Source organism: Stegostoma tigrinum, chromosome 32 (genome assembly GCF_030684315.1).
Source record: "Stegostoma tigrinum isolate sSteTig4 chromosome 32, sSteTig4.hap1, whole genome shotgun sequence".
Lineage (NCBI taxonomy): Eukaryota > Metazoa > Chordata > Chondrichthyes > Orectolobiformes > Stegostomatidae > Stegostoma > Stegostoma tigrinum.
Window position 1 is genome coordinate 25,174,573 of NC_081385.1, and position 23,978 is coordinate 25,198,550.

Below are 23,978 nucleotides of genomic sequence, written 5' to 3' on the forward strand. Positions count from 1 at the left end.
ATGTATCTGCTGCCTTTGTTGTTCTATATGGAAGGGCCATGGGCTTAGAAAGTGCTATCTGAGGACCTTTGGTGAATTTCTGCAGTCCACCTTGTAGACAGCACACACTGCTGCTACTAAACGTCCATGGAGGGAGTAGATGCTTGTGGATGTAGTGCCAATCAAGTGGGCTGCTTTGACCTGGATGGTGCCAAGCTTCTTGAGTACTGTTGGAGCTGCACGCAACCAGCCGATTGGGGAGTATTCCATCACACCCTTGACGCATGTCTTGTAGATGGTGGTCAGACGTTGAAGGCTCAGGAGGCGAGTTATTCACTGTGGTCCTGACTTATAAACAACTTACATGAGTTTCATGGCTGCAGCGACCATTAAAGAATGCATGACAATTTGTGTCAGAAGCTTAACCACTGCCCTTTCAGTGCCTGGAAAATAATAATTTCTAAACAATATTTTCAAGTATTTCTTTCCCCTTCCAGTCTCCCCTTAGTTTTGACTAAATAAAGTGAAATATTTCTGTGCAACCTCAGAATGTATAAAGTGTCTATATTTTAATTTTTAAAACTTTATTAGTGAATAAACTGTGCCTATATATTCTTTAATCCTATTAGCCGAGTGTTCAAACATTATTTTCCTATCTAACCTTTTACAGTTTTAATATAATTCTGACTTTATTAAGTTCACTGAAAAATTTCTCGAGTAAACCCTCACCATCTGGTGATTAATTTTTCTGTTATGATATATTTCTCAGGAATTGCTGTTTTGAAACAAAGCAATTGGCCAGATCAAAAACTGACATCTGAACTTTAGTAAGGTCCCATGCGTTTTTGCATGAAGTCACAACTGATAAAAAGTTTTTTTAAAAAAAATCCACATTTTGCAAGCTGTTCCACAGCACAGACAAATGTATAATCATGAATTATGGCTCTCAACAAATAAACCATAAAATCATCCATTCTGTCACTCACTTTTTCTGTAGTAAAACATCACAACTGACTGACTCACAATGACAACAACAAACATTAGCTAGGCTGGTGACAACACAAATTACCTTATTTGTTTTATAACTGACAGGTAAAATGTTGGAACAAAATGCTGTTGCTATTAGTATTGAATAGAGACTAGAAGTGTGGAAGATCTTAAAAAACAGAGGATAATGGAAGTGAAAGCCCCAAGGAATCAAAGAACATGGAATCAACAATATGCCTGAATTATTTTTGAATTTAGCTGTCCAGAATCTCACCTTCAACCAGGAGACAGCTGAGACGATCCATTGGCCCTAATCTCAGAACTAGTTTGAAAGAATGCAATCACATTAGGGCATGCACCACTTGCTGATATGCTATTCCTTTGAGGACAGGTCAGTTTTTGATCTATGTAATCTTCAGCTGCTCAATCAATGCAAGAAACATACCATGAGACAAACTACCAGAGAGATCTATAGACTGCTGATCCATGTGGCCCCACATTAGACAATCAGTACATTGTACGTGGCAAATACACTTTCATGAGGCTAAAATTAGGAAGCTATTTCTTAATGTAGTGACAGGTCGTCAGTGCAGAGTAAATCAACATGTTCAAAATTTCAATACCCCTTAAAAAAACAATAGGTAAACTCAGTACAGTGATATGCGTTTTGCTTGTTGAAGATTCAAGGCCAACTAAACATCTTCCAAACCACTGTGGTGACTTTGAGTATTCTATGTTTTCCATCAGCAAACCATCAAAAGTTAATTATGTATGTGTAAAAATAATGCATTCATAAACAAAGTAAACAAAGAAGTTATGGAGATAACAAGGTATAGGCCTGCACGCACACAGGAGGCCAAGCAGCAGAGGACTGGGAAGGCTGACATTTCGGGCCTCAACCCTTCTTCAGAAATGGGGGAGGGAAACGGGGGTTCTGAAATAAATAGGAAGAGAGAGGGAGGTAGATAGAAGATGGATAGAGGAGAGGATAGGTGAAGAGAAGACAGACAGGTCAAAGAGGTGGGGATGGAGCCAGTAAAGGTGAGTGCGAGGAGGGGATAGGCGGGATGAAGGGCAGGTTAGGGAGACGGGGACAAGCTGGGCTGGTTGTGGGATGTGGTGGGGGAGGTGAGATTTTGAAGCTTGTGAAATCCACATTGATACCATTGGACTGCAGGGTTCCCGAGCGGAATATGAGGTGCTGCTCCTAAAACCTGCGGATAGCATAGTTGTGGCACTGCAGGAGGCCCAGGATGGACATGTTGTCTGAGGAATGGGAGGGGGAGTTGAAATGGCTCACGACTGGGAAGTGCAGTTTTTTAGTGTGAACTGAGCATAGGTGTTCTGCAGAGAGGTCCCCAAGCCTCCGCTTGGTTCCCCGATGCAGACGAGGCCACAACGGGAGCAGCAGATACAGTGTACCACATTGGCAGATGTGCAGGTGAACATCTGCTTGATGTGGAAAATGTCTTCTTGGGGCCTTGGGATGGGGGTGAGGGAGGAGGTGTAGGGGCAGGTGTAGCACTTCCTGCAGTTGCAGGAAAAGTGCCGTGAGTGGTGGGGCTGGACGGGAGTGTGCAGCGGACAAGGGAGTCCCGGAGAGAGTGGTCCCTCTGGAAAGTAGATAAGGGTGGGGAGGGAATACTGTCTTTGGAAGTGGGGTCGGATTGCAGATGGCGGAAGCGTCGGAGAATGATGCGTTGGATCTGGAGGTTGGTGGGGTGGTACGTGAGGGCGAGGGGGATTCTGTTTTGGTTGTTATTGCAGGGAGGGGGTGTGAGGGATGAGTTGCGGAAAATACGAGAGACACGATCGAGGGCATTCTCGACCACTGGGGCAGGATTGTTGCAGTCCTTGAAAAACGAGGACGTCTGAGATGTACAGGAGGGGAATGCCTCATCCTGGGAGCAAATGCAGCACAGGCAAAGGAATTGGGAATAGGGGGTGGCATTTTTGCAGGAAGGTGGGTCGGAAGAGGTGTATTCTCGGTAGCTGTGGGAGTCGGTGGGCTTGAAATGGATATCGGTTTCCAGGTGGTTGGCTGAGATGAAAACAGAGAGGTCCAGGAAGGCGAGCGAGGCCTTAGAGATGGTCCAGGTGAACTTAAGGTTGGGGTGGAAGATGTTGGTGAAGTGGATGAACTGTTCAAATTCCTCGTGGGAGCATGTTAATTGTTTTTTCAGAGCTCCACAAACCTTCGGAATTTGAACGGCAATTTGGGCCCGATTTTAATTTAATCAAGAATAACATACTTAAAGTTACAAAATCATGTCCAATATCAATGTTAACTTGGTTCCATCCATAAACCTCGAAACAAAAAATTCTTTGTATATTACACTGACAGGATGGTTACATGTATTTCACCTCATAAGCAACATGCACTATGAACTGGAGCAAATCTCTCTGGTGAACTCAAAATGTTTCCTTTTACAAATCACTGCTATCCTGTGTCTCTAGTTTATTTTGACTGGCAAGATTTGAAAGGTGCCTTACCTGGTGGAGAAAGGTGACGCCATGTCACAGTTGGTTCTGGCCTTCCAATCGCGAGGCACATGAGAGTCACATTGCTGCCTTCATTCACAGAGACACTACTGGAGATGTTGACAATTTTTGGTGGAACTGGGGGGAGGTAGACAAAGTAGGATTATTTTTAATACAAAAGTGAAAATTCAGTCACTTCTGTCTTTGCAATTAATATCTCTCAAAAGTATAACAGCAATGCCCCAAATATCATTCCTTGCTGCAAGATTACATCACATTAGCTCAGTTTCCTTACAGCTGGTGTTTCACAAAAGAAAATGCATCACTAGTACATGACTTCATGTGAATTGACAAAAATACATATAACTTTTCGTGGCAGTTGAGCTTCTTTAACCTTTGTTCAATATTAAGAAAAATCAGAATTAAAAAAAAACATTAAATTCCGGCATCTAAGACATTGCTACCCCAAAGAATTTAGTAACATGATTCCACAATAAAGAGCAAGATGACACTTTGACAACATATTGATTTTTTTTTCACAGACCTCTGTTAGAGATACAGCAATGACACTTATGAACTCAGCTTATGATATTGCTATTTTTTAAATGAAATAGATAACATCAGTACAAGATGATTAATAAAAATTCCAGGCTGGCAATATTTGGTTAAAAACCTGAGGGATTTTTTGAAGCTAAGAAAGTCTAAACACAGCGGTATAAAGGCTTCAGCAAGAGCATACCAGATTCTCAAGTCTGGGAATTGAAGCATGAGTTATTATGATCCCAGCTTATGTTATTATTGGACAAGTTAATCTCCAAACTGAGATCGAGCTTCATTGATCATTTTTGTTTTTGCTTGGTTTTACCCAGGTAGTCTCTTATTTCACTGAACCATTAGCAAGCAAGATTGTCAACTTTTTGGGCTAGCATGTAGAAGTTTATTATGCCAAAGAAATGAAGAAAAAAATGCAATACACCAAACTTTTTACATACAACAATGCTTCAGGATTTTGAAACTCAAAACAAAATCCATTAATCCAAACACGGGTTTTCACAATATTCGCACCAGAAGGAATTCCTTTATATATCACCCTTCTCAGGTTTGAGTTAATGGTGCATTCAACTCCTAAAACTCATTGGTCTTCCGGTGCAAGGAGTTGAACTGGACTGAGTATTGTAGGCTGGCACATTCCAAGGTCTAGGACTACATGAGGCACTAAAGCTTAGGCCAGCTGTCACCGAGGTACAGTGGAGAATGACCAACATGTAAGGTTTTTCTGTCAAAGTTAAATGGCTATTTGTTCAGTTATTGGGCACACCAGTGCCTCAAATGCATGTAAATATAGTTTTGTACAAGATAGAGACACCTTTTTTTGTTGTTGGGTGGAGTCAATCTCCAATGTTTGTTTGTTTCTTCTCATGGTCCTATAAAGGACCAAACTGCTTTACAGACTTTGTATATGCATAAAATATATTTATATGAGTCAAGTATATTTTTGAAATTAATTTTAAAATTTCAATAGCCACTTCATGGAATTTTCATACAATTGATATTAAACATTCTCAATTTGAAATAACTCCTTCAGAGTTTTATACACTCTTTACACTGAGGTAACCTAACTTAATCCTAAACATTTTTTAACCTTTTCTCAGCAGCAACTGTTTTACTCAACTGACTTCAGCTAATACTTTTGCAAAACTGCACCAAACTGAAACCGACAAAAAATAGCCTTTTTCCAAGCTCAGGATCTTTTACACTAATCAAAATCAATACCTGATTGGCCCACTATCCTTTGTCAACTAGAAAGGTTATAGATAGCTTCAAACTTAAAGTAAAATCATATAATTGAGCAGAGACAATCGGCAGATGAGATAATAGTGAGTGCTGACCCGATAAAAAATGAGTCTAGAGAATTGATAAAAGGATGACGGATGAATTGCACAGGCATTTTGCATCAGTCTTCTGTTATAGAACATGAAATTCTCCCTCCAAAAAGAGCTATAAATCAGGACTAGCAACAAAGGAGGAACTCAGGAAAACTACAAACCCCAGTTAAATGATACAGAGTAAACTGTTGGAGCTGCAGTCTAACCTAGTAGACTTGATCCTAGGATCTTAAGCAAGTGACAAGTGTGCAAGTATAACAGTTGGTACTAATTTTCCAAAACATTCAAGATTCAGATATTGTCCCATCAGATTGAAAGATAGAAAATATAACTCTTATTCAAAAACGGAGGGAGACAGGAAGCTGGAAATTCTGGATCAGTCAAACATAACATCTGCCATGGGAAAAATGTTGGAAATAATTATGAAAGAATTTATGCTTGGGTACTTTGATAAGTTCAATATAATCAACATGTTAAAGAGGAATCATGCTCAACCAAACTATTCGAACTACATTCAGGAACTACCACATGCTATGGATAAAAAAGAACCAGTGGATGTATAATACCTAGACATCCAGAAGATATTTTATAAAATGCCACATCAAATGTTACTGTGACAATTAAGCTCACGTTTGTAGGGATTAGCATGACAAGAAGATTGTTTAGCTATTTGGAAGCACAGCTGACAACAATGGAATAATTTCTGGTTGGTAAGATGAATCAAGTGGCGTACCACAAGGATCAGTGCTGGTCTTCAACTGAATAACTTACATAATTGACTTGGATAACGTGACAAAAAGTATAGTTGTCAAATTTGTTGAGATAGGTCAGAAAGTATATAATGCAGAGGATGTAAGGAATCTACAAAAAATCAAAATAGTTCAGTCAGAAGGCAAAGATTTTGCAAGTTGGGTATAATGTGTACAAGTATGAAATTGTCTACATTAGCTCGAAGAATAAAATAAATAAATAAATATATTGTCTAAATGGTGAGAAATTGCAGAGCTCTGAGATGCATAGATTATAAATCATGAAATACCATTATACAGGTACAGCAAGTAATGAATAACACCAATGGAATATTATTGTTTATTGTGAATTGAAACAAAAGCAGGTAACTTATGTTTCACTTCTATGGAGCCATTGGTAAGAACATTGCAGGAATATTTCTTCTTATATTGGTCATGTCATTTAAGGAAGGATGTAAATGCACTGGAAACAGTCTAGAGAATGTACACCAAAGGAACACCTGAAATGAATGAATTTTCCTCTTAGGAAAGGTTAGATAGAAGTATAGGAACATGAACAGGAGGAGGCCATTCAGTCCCACAAGCCTTTTCCATCATTCAATGAGATCATGGCTAATCTGTGGCCTAACTCCACATAACCGCCTTTGGTCTATTTCCTTAATTTCTTTGCTTAACAAAAAATTGTCTCAGATTTCAAGTTACCAACTGATCCCACATCCACTGCCATTTGTGGAATAGAGTTTCAAACATCTACAGCACTTTGTGTGCAAAAGTGCTTCCTCAAATCTCTCCTGAATGGTCTGGCCTCAATTCTCAGACAATGCCGCTGAGTTCTCGAGTGTCCAGTGGAAGCAGGTTATCTTTTATACCGTTTCTTTTCCTGACTGAGGACTTCATTCAGATCACCTATTAACCATCTCAACTCAAGAGAAATTAGGCCAAATTTATATCATCTATCTGTAGAACTTAAACCCGGAAATTGAGTTATCATTCTTGTAAACCTACATTGTACTCCCTCCAAGGCCATTATATCCTTCCTGAGGTGTAATGCCCAGATTGGTTCATAGTACTCCAAGTGGAGACGACCCAGGGTTCTGTATAGCTACAGAATAATTTCTGCATTTTGGTCCTCCAGTCTGCTACACATAAATGCCTGTATTGCATTTGCTTTCTGAATTATTTTCTGCCACTTTTTGTAGCATTTTAACTACCTGCGCACCTGAACCCAAGTCCCTTTGGACATCCACTGTACTTAACTTCATACCATTTAGAAAATAGCTCAATCTATCCTTTTCTTAGTCCAAAATGGATAACATCAAAATTGATTACATGAAACTCCATTTGCCATGGTTTTGTCTATTTACTTAATCTACAAATATCTCTCTGTAATTTTATACAATCATCTACACTGTTTGCAATTCCACCCAACTTTGTGTCATCTGCAAATGTGGATGTATGACTTCCTGTGCCATGATCTAAGATGTGGATAATGTGCAGAACTGAAGCACTGACATAGATCCTCACGGTACACACTTGGTCACACATACTGATAGGCAAGCCTTGCATCTGCTGAAGTTTAGAAGAGCAAAAGGCAAAAGAGAGGTGTACAACATTTTGAGAGGCATAGATAGGGTGGATAGTCCAAGGCTTTTCCCCAGGGTGGAAAGGTTAACCACTGGAAGGCACAGATTTAATGTGATGCGGGGGCATGGGGAAGTATAGGGGAGAAATGTGGGTAAAAATTTTTCGCATGGAGCATGGTGGGTGCCTGGAATGTACTGCCAGTAGATGTGATGGAAGCAGTTACGTTAGCAACATTTAAGGTATATCTGATAAACACAAACAGGAGGCAAATAGAGGGATAGAAACGGCACATGGGCAATAACCAGCATGTCTAAATAAGGATTAAGAATCAGTACAGGCTTGGTGAGCCAAAGGGGTTGTTCCCATGCTGTATTGTATTGTTTACAAGATCTACAGGTCAGTGTGGAGAGAATACTTTCTACTATAACAGAATTTTAAACTACAATTACTGTTTAAAAATCAGGTGGCCTGTTTCAAACAAAGTTGAGACAAAGGGTCATTAATCCTTGAAACTCGCTTCCTGAAAAGTCAGTGGAACCAAATTCTTTCAGTATTTTCACAGTAAGGATGGATAGTTTCCTGACAAAGTACAAGGTGAATAGTTTCAGGGAGAAGCAGGAATGTGAATTTAAGATTACAAGCAGATCTAACATTATCTTATGTTATAGTTACAGGTTCAAGGGTGTGAATGATCTACTCATGCTTCTTTTTTAAAAAGCAATTGCTTATTGTGTTCAACGAACAGCTGCAAGAGCTGTCAGCACGTCTCTGCAGCAAGAGACAGTGACACACAGGCATATAGGTGTTTGACAATAGCTGTACCTAGTCGTAGTAGTACCCATTATACTCTACATTGATATGTCAAGGTTGGTTATGCTTAATTGATCTAATCAATCTTGAAATTTGGACTCAACGTATAATTGGGTCAGCTCAATCCAGATAGTTTCTTATTTGCCAAATGTCATCATTGCAACATGATCTTTCAAAGCAAAATGCAAACCATGTTCAACAAGCCATTGCTGCAAACATTCACATGGAAATTTTTGCAAATGAAATATGTAGAATGTCTGCACTGTGCATAGCTGTACTACAGTATAGTTCAAAACGACAGAAATGCCATTCTTGCAGTATACTGTTCTGTCCCTGAAGATGTACAAAACTCACAACATGCCAGAATTTTAATTTTGGAAAAGAATCTTGAATTTTTCATGGGGATGAACACCAAGTCAGAGAATAGATTAGTGATGGCCTGGGCTGCATTTTGGGAATTAGAAGCTGGATTGTTGTCTTGAAGTTTAAGGGCAAGAGTTTCTTCATGCAGGTAGATATGTTCATGTATGGGGCTAGGTAACTAAGAGTAACGAAAATGTAAGGAGCTGAAGTTGAATAAATGGGCGGGGGGGGGATGGGGTTTGTTTCTAGAAGGGGTCAGGGAATGCAAAAGCTGGAAGAAGCTGAGACAGTGAGAAATGATGCCATAAAAGGGCTTAAATCCAATTTTAAAAAAAACTTAGGAACTAATGAAGGTTCTTGTTTTGATCCTTTCTGGTACACAAATGCTTACTTTATCAAAAATAAACTGATGTTTGTGACATTCATTGGAAACACCATGCATAATTTTAAGGTTGACAGGCAGTTTTTTTTAAACTGATAAATATTTAAATTTAATTTGAAGCTTTTTGGCATAATTAGAAGGGTTGAAAGGCAACAAAGATGAAATGTGCTTTTCTGTCTTGTTTTTCTGTGGTTAGGTGACCTGTGATCTCCAGGATTTGTTACAAGAGCATGAGCATGAGCATGGATAACAACTCAAATGCTGAAGCCGAGTTTAAACCGAGCTGGACTCTGCTATTTGCAAACTGCAGAGCTGGAACTGACAGTATTCATGCAGCCAGGTCTTGGACAATCAACTTCCCAATGAAATCAGACAGATCTAGAACTGCCTGAGGAGCTGTTAATGGCCACATTGTTTCAGAATGAACCACTGTTTCCACCTCCAAGGCAGCTATTTTAAAGGAATGACATACAGACCTGGTGACACTCAGCTTGGTAGGAAACCAGAGGTATTGCCTGACAGGGACAGCAACTGTCAGTTGAAGCTTCAAAATCACAGTGTTCAATCTCTCAAATGGCAAGTAGTCATCTCGTTGAATCTTCCTGCCCCTAATCATTGCTTATCTTGGAAAAGGACCACAGAATTTCCGAGAAGTGTACAAAGAGTGAGAGAAATGGGCAGCCTGGAACCCAACGCACTCTGCTTTTGCACCTTCTTCAAAAGCATGTTCAGAGATCTATACAGCATCTTCATCTCCTTGTACCTCATGGTGAACATTATCAGAGTGACCAGACCCTGAAAGCCACCTAGCAGAGATGATCTGAAGACCAGAACCAGCCCGGGATGTGGAGGAAAGAACCAAATCAACAACTGTAGATCCGGAAACATTAGCCAACAGTCAAAGACTGAGGAACAGCCTGACCTTGGCATTACTTAATGGGTATTACCAGTCCTTTCAGACAAATAGTTCAAATACAGTGATAGGGAGCTATGGAAAGGGTGTAGCGAATCCTTAGAAGTATGTGTCAGAAGTAGATAGGTAGTGTACACTGTTTACGTAGAGATTTATGACTGTTTACTGAAGACTCCTGTAAAGACATTGATAGAGTTTGAAAGAGTTTAATTAAAATAAAACAGAGTCCGATAAATATTGATTTTCTTTGACTACATACTCAATAAAGTTGTGTTGGACCTTTCCTGACTCTTGTCTTCTTTGTCCATCTTACTGCGTAATGCACCCAAGTTAAAGAGGATTACCACATGCCAGTCAAGGTTAGACAGGGTAATTACCCATCTTCCAGTTTACAGTATTCCATTATTATTAGCGTTTGATTAACAGCATTGTTATACCGAAAGACAGCACAGTTATAATTCAATTTATGAATTCTTGTCAGTGATCAAGGACATAATCCCGTATATAAACTATGTCTACCCTCCTTGAGTCTATTGCAGTCGTCTTCTCTCTATTATACTTCCAAGTTTTGCGTGGATTCCAACTTTAAATCATGCTCTTGACTCTCAAAGTCCCCGATGTATATGTAAAAGAGGTCCTCGAACAGAATTCTGAAGAATTCTACTGTTGAACCTATTCCAAGCCAAAATGATTTAGCCATTCATAACAACTTTTGAGTTTTCTGTTCTTTAGTCTATTTGCAACCATACTACTCCTGTCACTTTTATCCTGATGCTTGCAATTTTGCTGACAAGCCTAATCGAATACTTTGCCAAATATATATTTTAAAGTCCATATGCACAACATCAACTGTACCTTCCTCATCAATCCACCCTCCTTCTTACAAATGAAGTCAGATTATGCATGATAAATTATAGATTCTTCACAGTGTAGTAACAAGCTATTCAGCCTATCAAGTCCACACTGATCCTTTGAAGCATTCCACTTAGACCCACACCTCTTCCCTATCCCTGTAACCCTGCATTTACCAAAAGGTTCAAGAACAGCTTCTTCTAAGCTATTAATTGGACTTCTGAATAGACATCTCAAATTTCAAATCTAACGTTAATATTGCTTTTTGTGCACCTTCTTTGCAGCCATAATTTTGTATTGCTCACTCAGTTCAACCATCCTATGATCTTTGTATGTTATGATCTGCCTGTACTGCAAGCAAAACAAAATTTTTTACTGTCCCGAGGCACATGTCACAATAACGAATCAAATTAAAATTTCCCATGGCCAATCTGCCCAGCCTGCACAAATGGCAATTTATCATGTCCAATCCACCAAACCTGCACCTCTTTGGAGTGTGGGAGGAAACCAGAGCACCTGGAGCAAGCCCATGCATGGGGAGAATGTGTAAACCCCACACAGACAGGTCCATGGTGCTGTGAGGCAGCAATATTATCCACGGTGCCACCAGCTCTTCTTTGATTCATACTTTTTTCAATAACAACTTTACAAGTTTGCATGTGACATCAAAATAAGTTCAAGCCAATTTTGATAAGTAAAATTTTGAGGTAACAATGAATTAAGCAGAATTAGTTATTAATCTTTAGGTTTATTGACTGCTACAAATGATGGACTGTATAGCTGGACTGTTCTGCAGATCATTATTCCAGGTCATTGAATAGATAGAATATCACGAAAGAATACGAGGCCTTTTACATAGACTGACTTAATAATTTTTTGGAAACCAATATTTGATTTCTTTGGGCTGAACGTATTTTGACGACAACGTAAAATTCTGCAAAGAACATGAGGTGGTCCTTTCTTTTATAATACTACTCCATAATGAGCTACAAAAACATCCAGAAGACTGGGCTACATTGATTTGCTCAACAGTTCCTCCCTTGTAGAACAGTCTGTGGTCTCTGCTCCATATCTCTTTAGTGACACTTGCCACAATGTGATCAATATGCATCTTATCAATCTATTACACAGCAGGCTGGTGCTCCAACATAATGCATGACTGCTTTGTTTACACTTCAGATAGATTTATTGTTTATGTAGCACACACATCTACACAAGCTGAAGGATGACGCATTCTGTTCAGCATCAACTAGGGAAAATCTAATTTACCCAGAGAGTGAGTTATAGCAGGTCCCAGGAGTGAGGTCCTCACAGATTAAAAAGTTCGGTCAGAGAGTATGAAAACATACTAGGATCCAAAAATTGCTTACAGTAATCATCCAATCATCTTAACAAAGGGAAAGCGTAAGTAGGTTATTAAAATCTTCAAGTGACATCAAACATTCTCCCAAATAAAATGCTTTATTCGGTTTAATTTGAAATAGAAAAAAAAACTAACATTTTAATGTATCGCCGTGTAGCCCCATTGCATTTGCATCCAAAACAGTATGAACTGCTTTCTGCTGCCATTTAGTTAAAATATTGTAACACTGTTAAGTGGGATACAATGATAAAACTCAGACTAGACAGCATGGAAACAATCCAACTCACCTGCACCAATGAGACATCCCAATCTGATCTAGTCCTGTTTGCCAGCATTTGGCCCATACCCCTCTAAACGCTTCCTATTCAGGTACCCATTCAGATGCCTTTTAAACGTCGTAATTTGCCAATCTCCACCACTTCTGCTGGCAGCTCATTCCAGACACGCACCACTTTCTGCATGAAGATGTTACCTCTAAGGTCCTTTTCAACTCTTTCTCGTCTCAACTTAAACCTATGCCCTGTAGTTTTGAACTCACCCCATCCTAGGAAAAAAAAATCCTTGGCTCTTCACTCTATCCATGCCCCTCATGATTTTATAAAGCTCTTTCAAGTCATCTCATGGCCTCTGGCGCTCCAGGGAAAAAATGTCTTGGTCTATTCAGCCTATTAAATTTTCCATTTTCTCAAGCTTATCTGTCACAGCTGGTTGAATTTGCATTGCTTTGAGAGGTTTCTTAACTTGCAATGGTGAGAAAGGGAGGTAACTACTTAAAGAAAAGGTGCTGAATTTCACAATCTCAAAACTCAAACTAAATAGAGATGAGACAGTCAGAATACGATGGCCGCTGAGCAATTCATTTCAAACGGCTGCCTCCACTTCTATCAGATGCAGTTTTGCAGGGTTGTGGAAATCCACCCATTCAGTTAAAAGGCCCACGTTCAGACCTCAAAGGGTTTTCACTTGGAGGCCAAGCGTCAGAATCCGCCCTGGACCCTAAAGAGTGAAAAGGGCAGGAATGACCACACTACAACTTCAAAGGTCAGAACACCTCTTGTAGCTCTTTTGTTAAAGGAATTGTCATGGCCAATGACCAAAATTACAAAGTACTGTGGACATTCTAACTTTCATCTTTCCACAAGTAAACAGAACGTTTGTGTAATTCCATTTCGAAGAACAGGCACTTTAGTCTTTCCGAGGTACGTTGAGTCATGATTTAATGTTGGTCTCCGGAATAGGCAACAATTTTACTTTTTGGGGCTCTAATCCCAGAAAACAGAGCTGATCCCAAATCACAGTGCTGTTCTCCAAACACAGCGCGCATCAATGTCCTTTCTTTAAGTCACTGAATTCTCTTACCATCTCACGCAAAACTGGTGAAACTGACATACGCTAAATGCTGGGAAAAGAATCATTCACTTCTGTTGCTAGGCTACACTTTTCAAGCAGACATTGTGTAAAAAATTATGTAGCCTTTAATATAATGCAAAAACACTTCAAAATAAGTGATGATAACTGGAAAGTATTTTTTGGAAAAACAAGATTTATGGTTGAGATGCTTTAACACATACATGTAATGAAATTTGATAATGCCAAGTATTCTGAAGACCACCTTTGGAGTGATTCAAGTTACATCTTAGCCCAGCACATTTTGATGCTGCTTGCCTTGTTACGAGAAAGTGAGTCTTTTTTTCAGAAAGGAACCTTCATCAGAATTATCAGTATTACACAAATCCTAAATGTAACCTTTTGAGTCCAAAGTTAGACACCTACTGGATCACCAAATATTAAAACATGAACAAAAGCTTAACCAGTAAGCTCCAACCACAATGGCTGACATTACCACTGATGCAACATTCATGTCTATATTGTCAAGAAATTAATTTTTATTTCTTCTCATGCCGACCAGTTGGATTTTTGAATGTGTTCTCTCTCATTCTCTTACTTATGTACAAGAACATCAAATGTCCATGAATAATAGTAAACTTATTTCAATAAAACAACACAGCTATTGTTTTGTAAATGACATTATCAAACCATGGGTCACTCCCAACCCTAGGGCAAAATTACTGCAGGTGTTGGAATGTGTGCTGAAAACAAAATTATGCTGGAGATCTCAGTGGGTCGGGAAGCATCCTTGGAGAGACAGCAAGTCAACATTTCGTGCCTTGATGACTTTTCATCAGAGCTGATGTGAAGTGTGGAGGGAGCTGCTTTTATGCTATAGTGGGGAGGTGAAATTGAGTTCAACACCTTCAAATTGTGAGTCCACTGCCATTTCTTTCCTTTCCTTTAGCTTTACTTGTGACATTCTCTGTCACCAGGTCCACTCTCACCTCTTCCCACCCCAGCTGGACTGTCTGGTCTTTCCAGTCTGGCAGTTAGACACACCATTGTTCTGCCATTCTTATATTCTGATTACTTTATCTGGATAATATCAACATCCTTTCTTCCCCAGCATTCCACCCTCCCCATCTCCCCCACTCCCCACTATAGCATAAATGCTGCCCCCTCCACACTTCATGTCAGCTCTGTGATCTGTAGCAGTTTTTCGTTTTCCGTCTTAAACCTACGCCATTTCATATTTTCTATCTTTCCAGCATGTCAAATGCAAACAATTAAGGATAAATTAACATACACAAGATCTCAAGCTCATTAAACAGATTTGGTTGACCTGCTGTCATCCACTAGCTGAAGTAAATTTCCCTCAACTATGCATTACATTCTTTATTAAAGCCTTATTAAAGATCATTCTTACTGGCGGCAGATGGACACATGTTTCCATGTGTTAATCATCCTGAGCAGGCTGGTTATACATCAGACATGCTTCAACCAGCTCTGAAAATCAACTGCCCATTGGCACAGTTGTATTCAGGTCTTTCCATGTGTTAAGCAAAAGTCGACCCCCCCCTCCCCTCTGATAACTAAAACTGAAACCCAGAGAAGCTTGCCTCACCTCATAATCTGTTAAAGAAAGTAAAAAGTGGGATAACTTCCCTCTCACCTCCCAACCTGTTACAAAGAGGATGTTAAATGAAATGAACTCTGAACAGTACCTTGAAAATCAACAAGTAACAATTTATTTATCTTACTCTAATAGTGAACAAATTAATCGAACTACTAACAAACCAAAAAATTCCCCCTTAACTACTAACTATTCCCAAATAAAACAAAATTCTAATGGTATGCTGTTCCAATAGATATATGTCTCACCTATATATACCAAATTAACTAAAGAAAAAAACTTAAAACTTAATCTCTCGAAATTACAGCCAGGACATGTCTTCCAGATTGCTCAGTGGCTTCTCTGCTGTTCTTCAATCAGGAACCTCTTTATCTGTCAAATTCTTGTGTCAGGAATATTAGCTAGAGTCATGCCGCGCCTTTATTTTGATGATGGTTTTCTGAGGGCTTAGAGAATTCTGAGAGAACCAGTGATTTCCTCTTTAGGGCTGCTAGTTGTTCAGCAGTTGCTCTCACACTGGTTTTCTTCTTTTCTTTTTTTTTGCAGAGATAACTTTATTTATCACCACCAGGAAAAACACACATGTGGCCAAAAGAACCAGTATCAAGTACAGCACCTAGGAGTGAAGCTTACTTGAAAGAAAAAGTGAGAGGGAGGGTAAGGATCAAATCAAAATGGAGTTTGAGGGGGAAGTAAAACACTCCACACTTCGTGGTGCCCACCTCTCCTGAGAGTTATCAAGAGTGCCAATTCTCCTTCTCCAGGGACACCTGGGGCCGCACACAGCCATTGAAGAAAGGCGAACGTCGGCCATAATGAATTCCTCCACGGCTTGCTGCCTGGGCATCTTAATGGTCAGGTAAAGCAGGCCCAGGAGTAGATCCATGAGGAGATCCTCCGACCAGCCCAATCCCCTCCACACTGGGCGCCCAAAGATCAGGAGCTTGGGACTAAAGTGCAAACAAAGACACAAAAGGAGGTCTTTAAGAGAACTAAAAAGAGAGTGCAAGTACCCACACTCAATACACACATGGTCCGCAGACTCAACAGCTCCACAAAACAAACAGTTGGGCCAGGAGCCTGTCAACTACCGCAACTTGCACTTATAAGAGATTGCTGCATGCAACACCCTCCATTTCAGATCCCCGAGAGAAAGAGGGAGGACCCCTGCACAGCAAGCCCTCCACTGGGAATCTCCACCGCCCAGTGGCAAGTGTGTCTGGGTCTCACACTGATTTTCAAAATGTTTTTCTTTTATATCCTTCATTATCTATCAATTTCTTACCATAGGATTGATCCTAGATTGATGTCAAAACCATCAGATTTAAACTTAATTGGTTTTTAACCTCTAAGTGCTTGGTTCAAATTGACTGGCTGATATTCAAACTGGGTGCTGTAACAACAAACTAGACTACTGGCTGGATTGCTAACCATACAGCCTTTTGATACAGATGTTCCAATTTCAGGAACTCTCTATGCCTACTGCTGCTCTTGGGTCTTTTTGTTTAAATTTGCATGCTTCGGAAATGCAATTTACCTTTTAAAAGGACCACATGGTCTTCCCCGACTCTCCCATCGTCTGACAACCAAATTCTAACGTGCTGACTTTCAATCCACAAGTTCTCTACCCAACTTCACTACACATATGGCCCCTGATTTTACAGTGGCCTGATACTGGTTTCTGTAGCATGAATGGGAGTTGTGCATGGGACCTTTTAAAATGCATACCAGAGCAGATTCTGAAAAATTACTCAGGAAATAGAAGATTCCCACAATACCCCTATGCCTGGAACCCTCCAGAGATCTTCATTTAATTCAGAGAATTTGGAAGGCTCCACTGAAGTTAACGAAAATAGTTACTCAGGAAAAGTATGATTATTAACTACTGAATATGTTTAATTCCTGGGTAACAATTCAACTGGCCTCCAACGTACCTCAATATCTCAACTACAGTTGCCCCAGACCATGACTTGACATCATCCTCCATCCTACCCCATCACCCAACACCTCTGCTTCACTCTCAAAGGCCTTTAGCCCCATTTTCCATGTCTGACCCTCAACTACATCTTCAGACCTGACACTGCATGGCACCATCATCCACAAACCAACCACCCCTTGTCCTGGACCTGAACAAATACACCACAGCTAGCAATCCAGGCACAAAGTCAGTTCCTGGCCTTCCCCAGATCTTGTTACCACCCCTTTACCCCAACCTCGACCCCATTCCTGTTCTCCTGCTGCCAGATATGATAACAGCCCTCACCTACTCCACAGCTGGATTTGATCATCCTACAAGCAGACCTCATCAACAGCTAAGCCCAACTAACCCCCTTGCATGATCAGTCACCTCCCCAAAATCTACCACACCCAATACTTACCCTGACCTACCCGAAATACTCTTATACATAGCTAGCTCTCTTGCCAATGTTGCCTCCTGGCATATGATTCACACCTACTTGGTACTTTACCCACCTTTAATCCAAACAATACCCGCCACTACCTTTAATTCCTGCCACTCTGTTTGCACAATACATCAGGTATCAAGACTGCACTGAACACTATTGTTGAACTGGATGGTTTCTGAAATAGCTTAATTAAAGATAAATCTTAAAAAAATGACTTTTCCATAATTTGCTTCATTTGTCGCAAGTATTTGTATGCTATTATGTAAAATGGCATTATAGGTGTTCATTAGGTATTACTAATAGGATGCAACATGGTGCAAACATCACTAAATATCAAAATTGTAGAACTGAACAACTTATAAGCACCAGGCAAAATGGTGTTGAAGAACTTCTGTTTGAATGAGATTTAATTAGGTTACAGAAACCACAAAGAATTCCAATATTTCTATATGTCTGTCTCCAACCAAAGAATTCAACTGTACCAAGATACTTCTGCTTCCAGAAGTTCTTTCTTCTTTTTTTTTGAAGAATTTGATTTCCTTTCCTTTTCTGAATATAACAAGCAGATCACAGTCAGATGTTACAATGTGCTCAGTTCGCAAGGTTCCAGTCAACACCAGAGATCCACTTAATGGTCAAAAATAGGCCACCTATTTATTTGCTGATGACTGATTTTCAGTAAGTTATATTTCGAAACAACAATTTTTATTTTCATTAAGTCTGAAATTACAAAATTCTGCTTTTTCCTGTTTTGTAGTCAAGTTTTTATTTCGACTGAAGCACTGATAAAAATACTGATAACTGAGTCTCATTATAATGGTTGACAGGCCTCATATTTCAAATGTCCTTTATGAAGGTTTATCAGGCATATTCACTGCAAGAATGAATAATTTATTGCCATTTCGCATCATGACATGAGGCCACGTGTTTTTCTATCGTTAACCCATAAAATACCATTAGTTCAGCAGATAACAATTAAAGATGTTGAGTTGTTATTCCATATCTGTTGAATGGGAGAGCAGAACTGATGCTTTACTCAGGGAGACTTTACTCTCATAGACTGAGAATGGGATGCTTAACACAAATGTCAGCACTTTAGTTTTAAAGTAAATGAGAAAATGTCACATCATTAATCTCACAACTAGTTCATGCAAATTGTAGTTAAAGAAAAATGACAGCCTCGCGTCCAAAGTCTCCACTAAAATTAATTAGCATGTGTGACAGCAAAACATGAATGAATGTCACAAGTACTTTCTCTCTCAATGGGAGCTGAAAATCCTTTGGTTAAAATTTGAAGCTGACATTTTTCTAGAAACTGTGATACAACAAACTTTATTATCAACCCTGCTTCCAAGCAATATTGCCAGCAGTGCCAAACTGAGCCATCCAGCTGTTTAAGTTGCCATTTTAGAGTCTCTGCAGGAATTTGATACACAGCTAGGACCAACTGTTGCCTTGGGACTGCCTGGTAAATCAGGGACAGTTGGTTGGGGGATCTTGTTAGACCATAAGGCCACAAGACATAGGAGTGGAAGTAAGGCCATTCGGCCCATCAAGTCCACTCTGCCATTCAAATCATGGCTGATGGGCACCTCAACTCCACTTCCCTGCCATCTCCCCGTAGCCCTTGATTCCTTCTGAGATCAAGAATTTGTCGATCTCTGCCTCAAGGCATCCAACGTCCCAGCCTCCTCTGCACTCCGTGGCATGAATTCCACCAGCCCACCACTCTCTGGCTGAAGAAATGCCATCTCATTTCAGGTTTATATTTACTCGCTCTAATTTTAAGGCTGTGCCCACGAGTCCGAGTCTCCCCGCCTAACGGAAACAACTTCCCAGCGTCCACCCCTTCTAAACCATACATTATCTTGTAAGTTTCTATTAGATCTCCCCTCAACCTTCTAAACTCTAATGAGTACAATCCCAGGATCCTTAGCCATTCATTATACGTGAAACCTACCATTCCAGGGATCATCCGTGTGAATCTCCGCTGGACACGCTCCAGGGCTAGTATGTCCTTCCTGAGGTGTGGGGCCCAAAATTGGACACAGTATTCTAAATGGGGCCTAACGAGAGCTTTATAAAGCCTCAGAAGCACACCACTGCTTTTATATTCCAACCCTCGAGATAAACGACAACGTTACGTTCGCTTTCTTAATTATGGACTTGTTGGGGGTTTCATGACCACAGAGGGAGTTTCTGATAGCAATTCCCTCCTTTCAATTGCAATCTTTTGCTTTCTTTCAGCCGCATTGATATATTGTCAAGGCAGTGCCTCCACAGAGGCAATATCAACCAAACCATGCAGTCTCATTAAAGGCTCCCATAAATTGGGCAGCAGGCTTTAAATGGCCAATATAGGTCATATGGTTTTTACAACCCTCCCGGGTTCTCTTGGAGTCTCCAGAAAATATTCTTTTCTATTCTTCTGTGAGAAACCCCAGAGGAAATCACAGGGGCATTATAATTTAGTTTTTTTTAATCAATGTGTAACATTCTTAAGAAAACATTTCCTTGTTGCTCAACAGTTGATAAGCAGAGATTTAACAGTGAATACTATATTTTCTTCTGGACTGCTTGAGTACAGACAGGAGAACTGCAATGTAGTACGGATCACTCCCCACTTAGTACACACTTTGGAACAGTTTGCCAATGAACCATGGTTCATTGTCGGTTACATTATGCTCCAACGTCTGGAATAAGCTGAAAATAGTGGTCACTTTTTCAGTGAACTTTTTTTTGCATTGCTAATTCTATTGTCTTGCTAAGTCATTGAATGATGGGGAATTTGGAGAGCAATCTACCACAGGCATGCAGTTTACCCCTTGCATCGCAAAGAAACCCATTGATATTTTTCTTCAATGAGTGGAAGAAACATCCTGTGGATGCAGACGTTCTTCCCAGTGCTGTGGTTAGTATTTCCGGTATGCCTTGCACGGATTTATGAGTCACTGCTTCATTCCTGGTCAGTGTACAGACCCTTCATATTCAATATCCATGCATCAGATGCATGAAAAGGTACAAAGGGAAGTAGATGTGGAAATTACAGAGCCACTTGTTGTAATCTTCCAAACCCAAAGGGTGATTTCAGAGAACTGCACAACTACAAATGTTGCACATTTGTTCAACTAGAGTGCAAAGATAACTCCAGCAATTTCAGCTTAACCTCAGTGACAGGTAAGCTTTTAGAACTGATTTTCGGGGAGTATCAGAAGGGGCATCTTCTTCAGAATGATTGAATACAAAAGCAAAGGAGCTTTAGTTTGATCTTTATAGCACACTATTGTTTGAGCTCAACTGGACAATTGTGTCTTGTTCTGATCACAATACTTTTGGTACGTTGTGAAGGCTGGAATAGAGAAACTCGGGTCATTCTCCACATGGAAGAAAAATTATTTGTTTGAGGTACCTGAAATTCTGGGGAGCCTAGAGAGCAGATTTTAAAAAAATGCTATTCCCTTCAATGGAAAAGGCAAGAACTAGAGGATATTGATTTAAGCTAAGTGGCGAAAGAGTCAAAAATAACATGAAGAAAGGCATTTATACACAATGGGTGGTTGGGATCTTCAATACATTGCCTGAGTGTGTAATGGAGACAGATGCACTTATAGATGTCAAAAAGGAATTTAGGTAATTATTTGAAAAGAAAATAATTACAACAATTTGGGGGAAAAGGCAGAGAAGAGCAGTGGGAGTGGTTGAGTGTTCTTGCAGAGAACAGGCGTAGGCAAAAATGATCAAAAAGCGTTCTTGTGTGGCATAACTATTCTGTGATTATAACTAAAAGCAGGCATCTCCATTCAATATTTTTCAAGCATTAGTTACTGAATAAGGGTGCATATATTAATCTATCTCTTACTGCATAAATATATGGACAATCAAAACCAGGCACCACAGAAATCGACATACAATAGATGTTTTGAAATCTGTATATGCTTTATTTTCATTTTTTTTTGATGAACACCAGAGCCAGTATGTCCGCTACCAGAGCTAAATCTTTAACGTAACTTATTTGAATTGTCCATCTACCTGACATGATCCATAAATAGCCAGGTTTATCCTTATATGTACGCTAATAAATAACAATATATGTCTGTAAATAAATACATTCCTTGGAAATTGGTTTTCAAATGTTAAACAGTTTCATTCATTTCCATGGAAACTATATACAAGATCACAGTAATTTTCTTTGAAGTGCATAGTTTTATTTTGTCTGTATTGCCATACTCTGCATTGTAAGCAATGCTTATTTAATTGTTCACTTTCCACTGCCACTAAACACATGTAAATGTTATATTCAGCTTTTAAATTAAAAATCTTTGCAGCCCTTTGCAGGCTAAGATCCAGGAATAGCTATTTCCACAAGATTCCATGGTAACTTCGCCAAATTGGCCAATCTGAGAACATTGTGCTGTTAAGAAGCTTTACTTCTTACAGCGCACTCTTCACACTGCAATTCCAGGATCAGATTTGTCAAGTGCAGCTCTTCAAAGAATGTATGAAGCAGTATCAATTGTTAGCGAGATAATGTTGCAGGTCTTGCAGCAACATCTGTAGATGTGCCGATTCCCAGTGAGTCCCAAACAAAACATGATCAGACGACTCCCACAGTCCTTATATTATGCTGAATTACAAAGGATAAGATTGAACAAACTAACCAGATTGATTTATCCTAAAAATATTATTCTGGAAGTCTTTCACTGTGAATATCTCTGTTACAGCCGTGGAATGAGATTGTGAATTTTTTCATTCCACAGTGAACAAACTTGTTGCTTTCTCCTTTGTGACTGTTTTATTTTTATAACTCTGCTATTCAGAATTAAAACAATTAGAAATCAGAAATAATAAACCGCATTTTGTCAGTTTAAATATAGACAAAGATGAAATTTCAAAAGAATGTTGACCATCATGGCATCACTAAAAAAACAGTACGCAATAAAGGTTGTGATAAAGAGAAAGAGAAGGCAGGGAAGTAATTGCTTGACAGATGAGAAACTTTCAGGTTTGAATTCTCTCCAGAAATCAACAGAAGTTGCTCTTGATCTTCCCGGATACCACAGCAGTCTTGAAATCTGGGAGAAACTTGGGATTAAAAGGTGTCAAAGTTAAAGGTATTTGATATGAAAGATGGGAATTAAACGAGGGACAGTTGTACTAATGCAAGGTTCAGGAAGGTTGAATTTATGATCAAAGGAGGTAATGAGAACAACTATTTCAATGGTTGAACAGGGCCAAGAAGCTACAAAAGGCAAGGGGTGGCAGCTGTCTGATGGTGTAATTGAGTCTCTGCATTTTGATTTCCTTTAGCCTGTTTGAAGGGAGCAACAAATTCACAATGAAAAATTGGAAATGGGGTGAACAGAGCATAAATGAAGGAAAGTGCTGAACGCAGAGTAAGGTCAACACCACGTTGAATTTAGGATGCAGGAATCTGAAGGAAGAGAGTAGGAGAGACAACAAAGCCTTGGGGAAACCACTGAATTGAAGTAACAACTATGTATTGGGACATCAGCTGCTGCCAATTATGTTCTGAAAGCACATGTTGTACATCAATGTCAAACAATGACCTGGGCTTGTCGAGCTAACATATGATAGCACAAAGATGCAGAATTGCATAACTTGTGTATAAATTTTAAGAGTTATGATGTTTCTTTGCAGTATAGAACAAAGTAATCAAGTGGATTATGGAGTAAACACAAGAATTCAGAGTTATATTTTTGAAAAAAAAACCATTTTGTTCAAACCTAGAAGTTTAAATGCAAACTCCAGCTTGCTTCATTGTTATACTCATTAATAACACATTGTCACAAGGTTTGATTTTCTTAATGATAGTGGGTGGTTTTCTCAACCACCAACAATGATACACGGTCAGGAGGAACCCCAGCCCCACAAACTTGAACGACAACCCACATTTTGCAGTTTCTGCCTGTGGGGTCCAGTGTTGTACTCAAAGCAGAAACTAAATTTCAGTTGAAAATATACTTCATGCTCTTCACCTTCTCTGTTCGATCCGGACACGCAGACAGTCAAAGTATAGTCCCTTATGCCAACACTGCCTCCCTATATAAATCCCTCTTGTTCCCTCTAATGCTTTGTGTTCCTAATGATCCGCACAGCCGTCTCTGAACCCGAAACCAGCTGAGTGCCAACTCACCTATTATCCAGATTGAGCATGACAAAATGTGTCAGGCCAACTACGGAGTTGACAATCTATTGAATATGTTGCTATTGAAAAATAAACATTCTAATTGATACAAAA

The 23,978-nt window shown here is 39.6% G+C and overlaps 1 protein-coding gene across 7 annotated transcripts in view; it reads right to left on the reverse strand.

Annotated features, from left to right (window-relative positions):
* LOC125466979 (opioid-binding protein/cell adhesion molecule homolog) overlaps positions 1-23,978 on the reverse strand; it is a 918,931-nt gene that overhangs the window by 344,142 nt on the left and 550,811 nt on the right. For all 7 annotated transcript variants that reach the window (XM_048562240.2, XM_059639054.1, XM_059639056.1 and 4 more), the window contains one exon: positions 3,460-3,585. In XM_048562240.2, the coding sequence (XP_048418197.1) occupies positions 3,460-3,585 (126 nt within the window). The remainder of the gene's footprint in view (positions 1-3,459; positions 3,586-23,978) is intronic.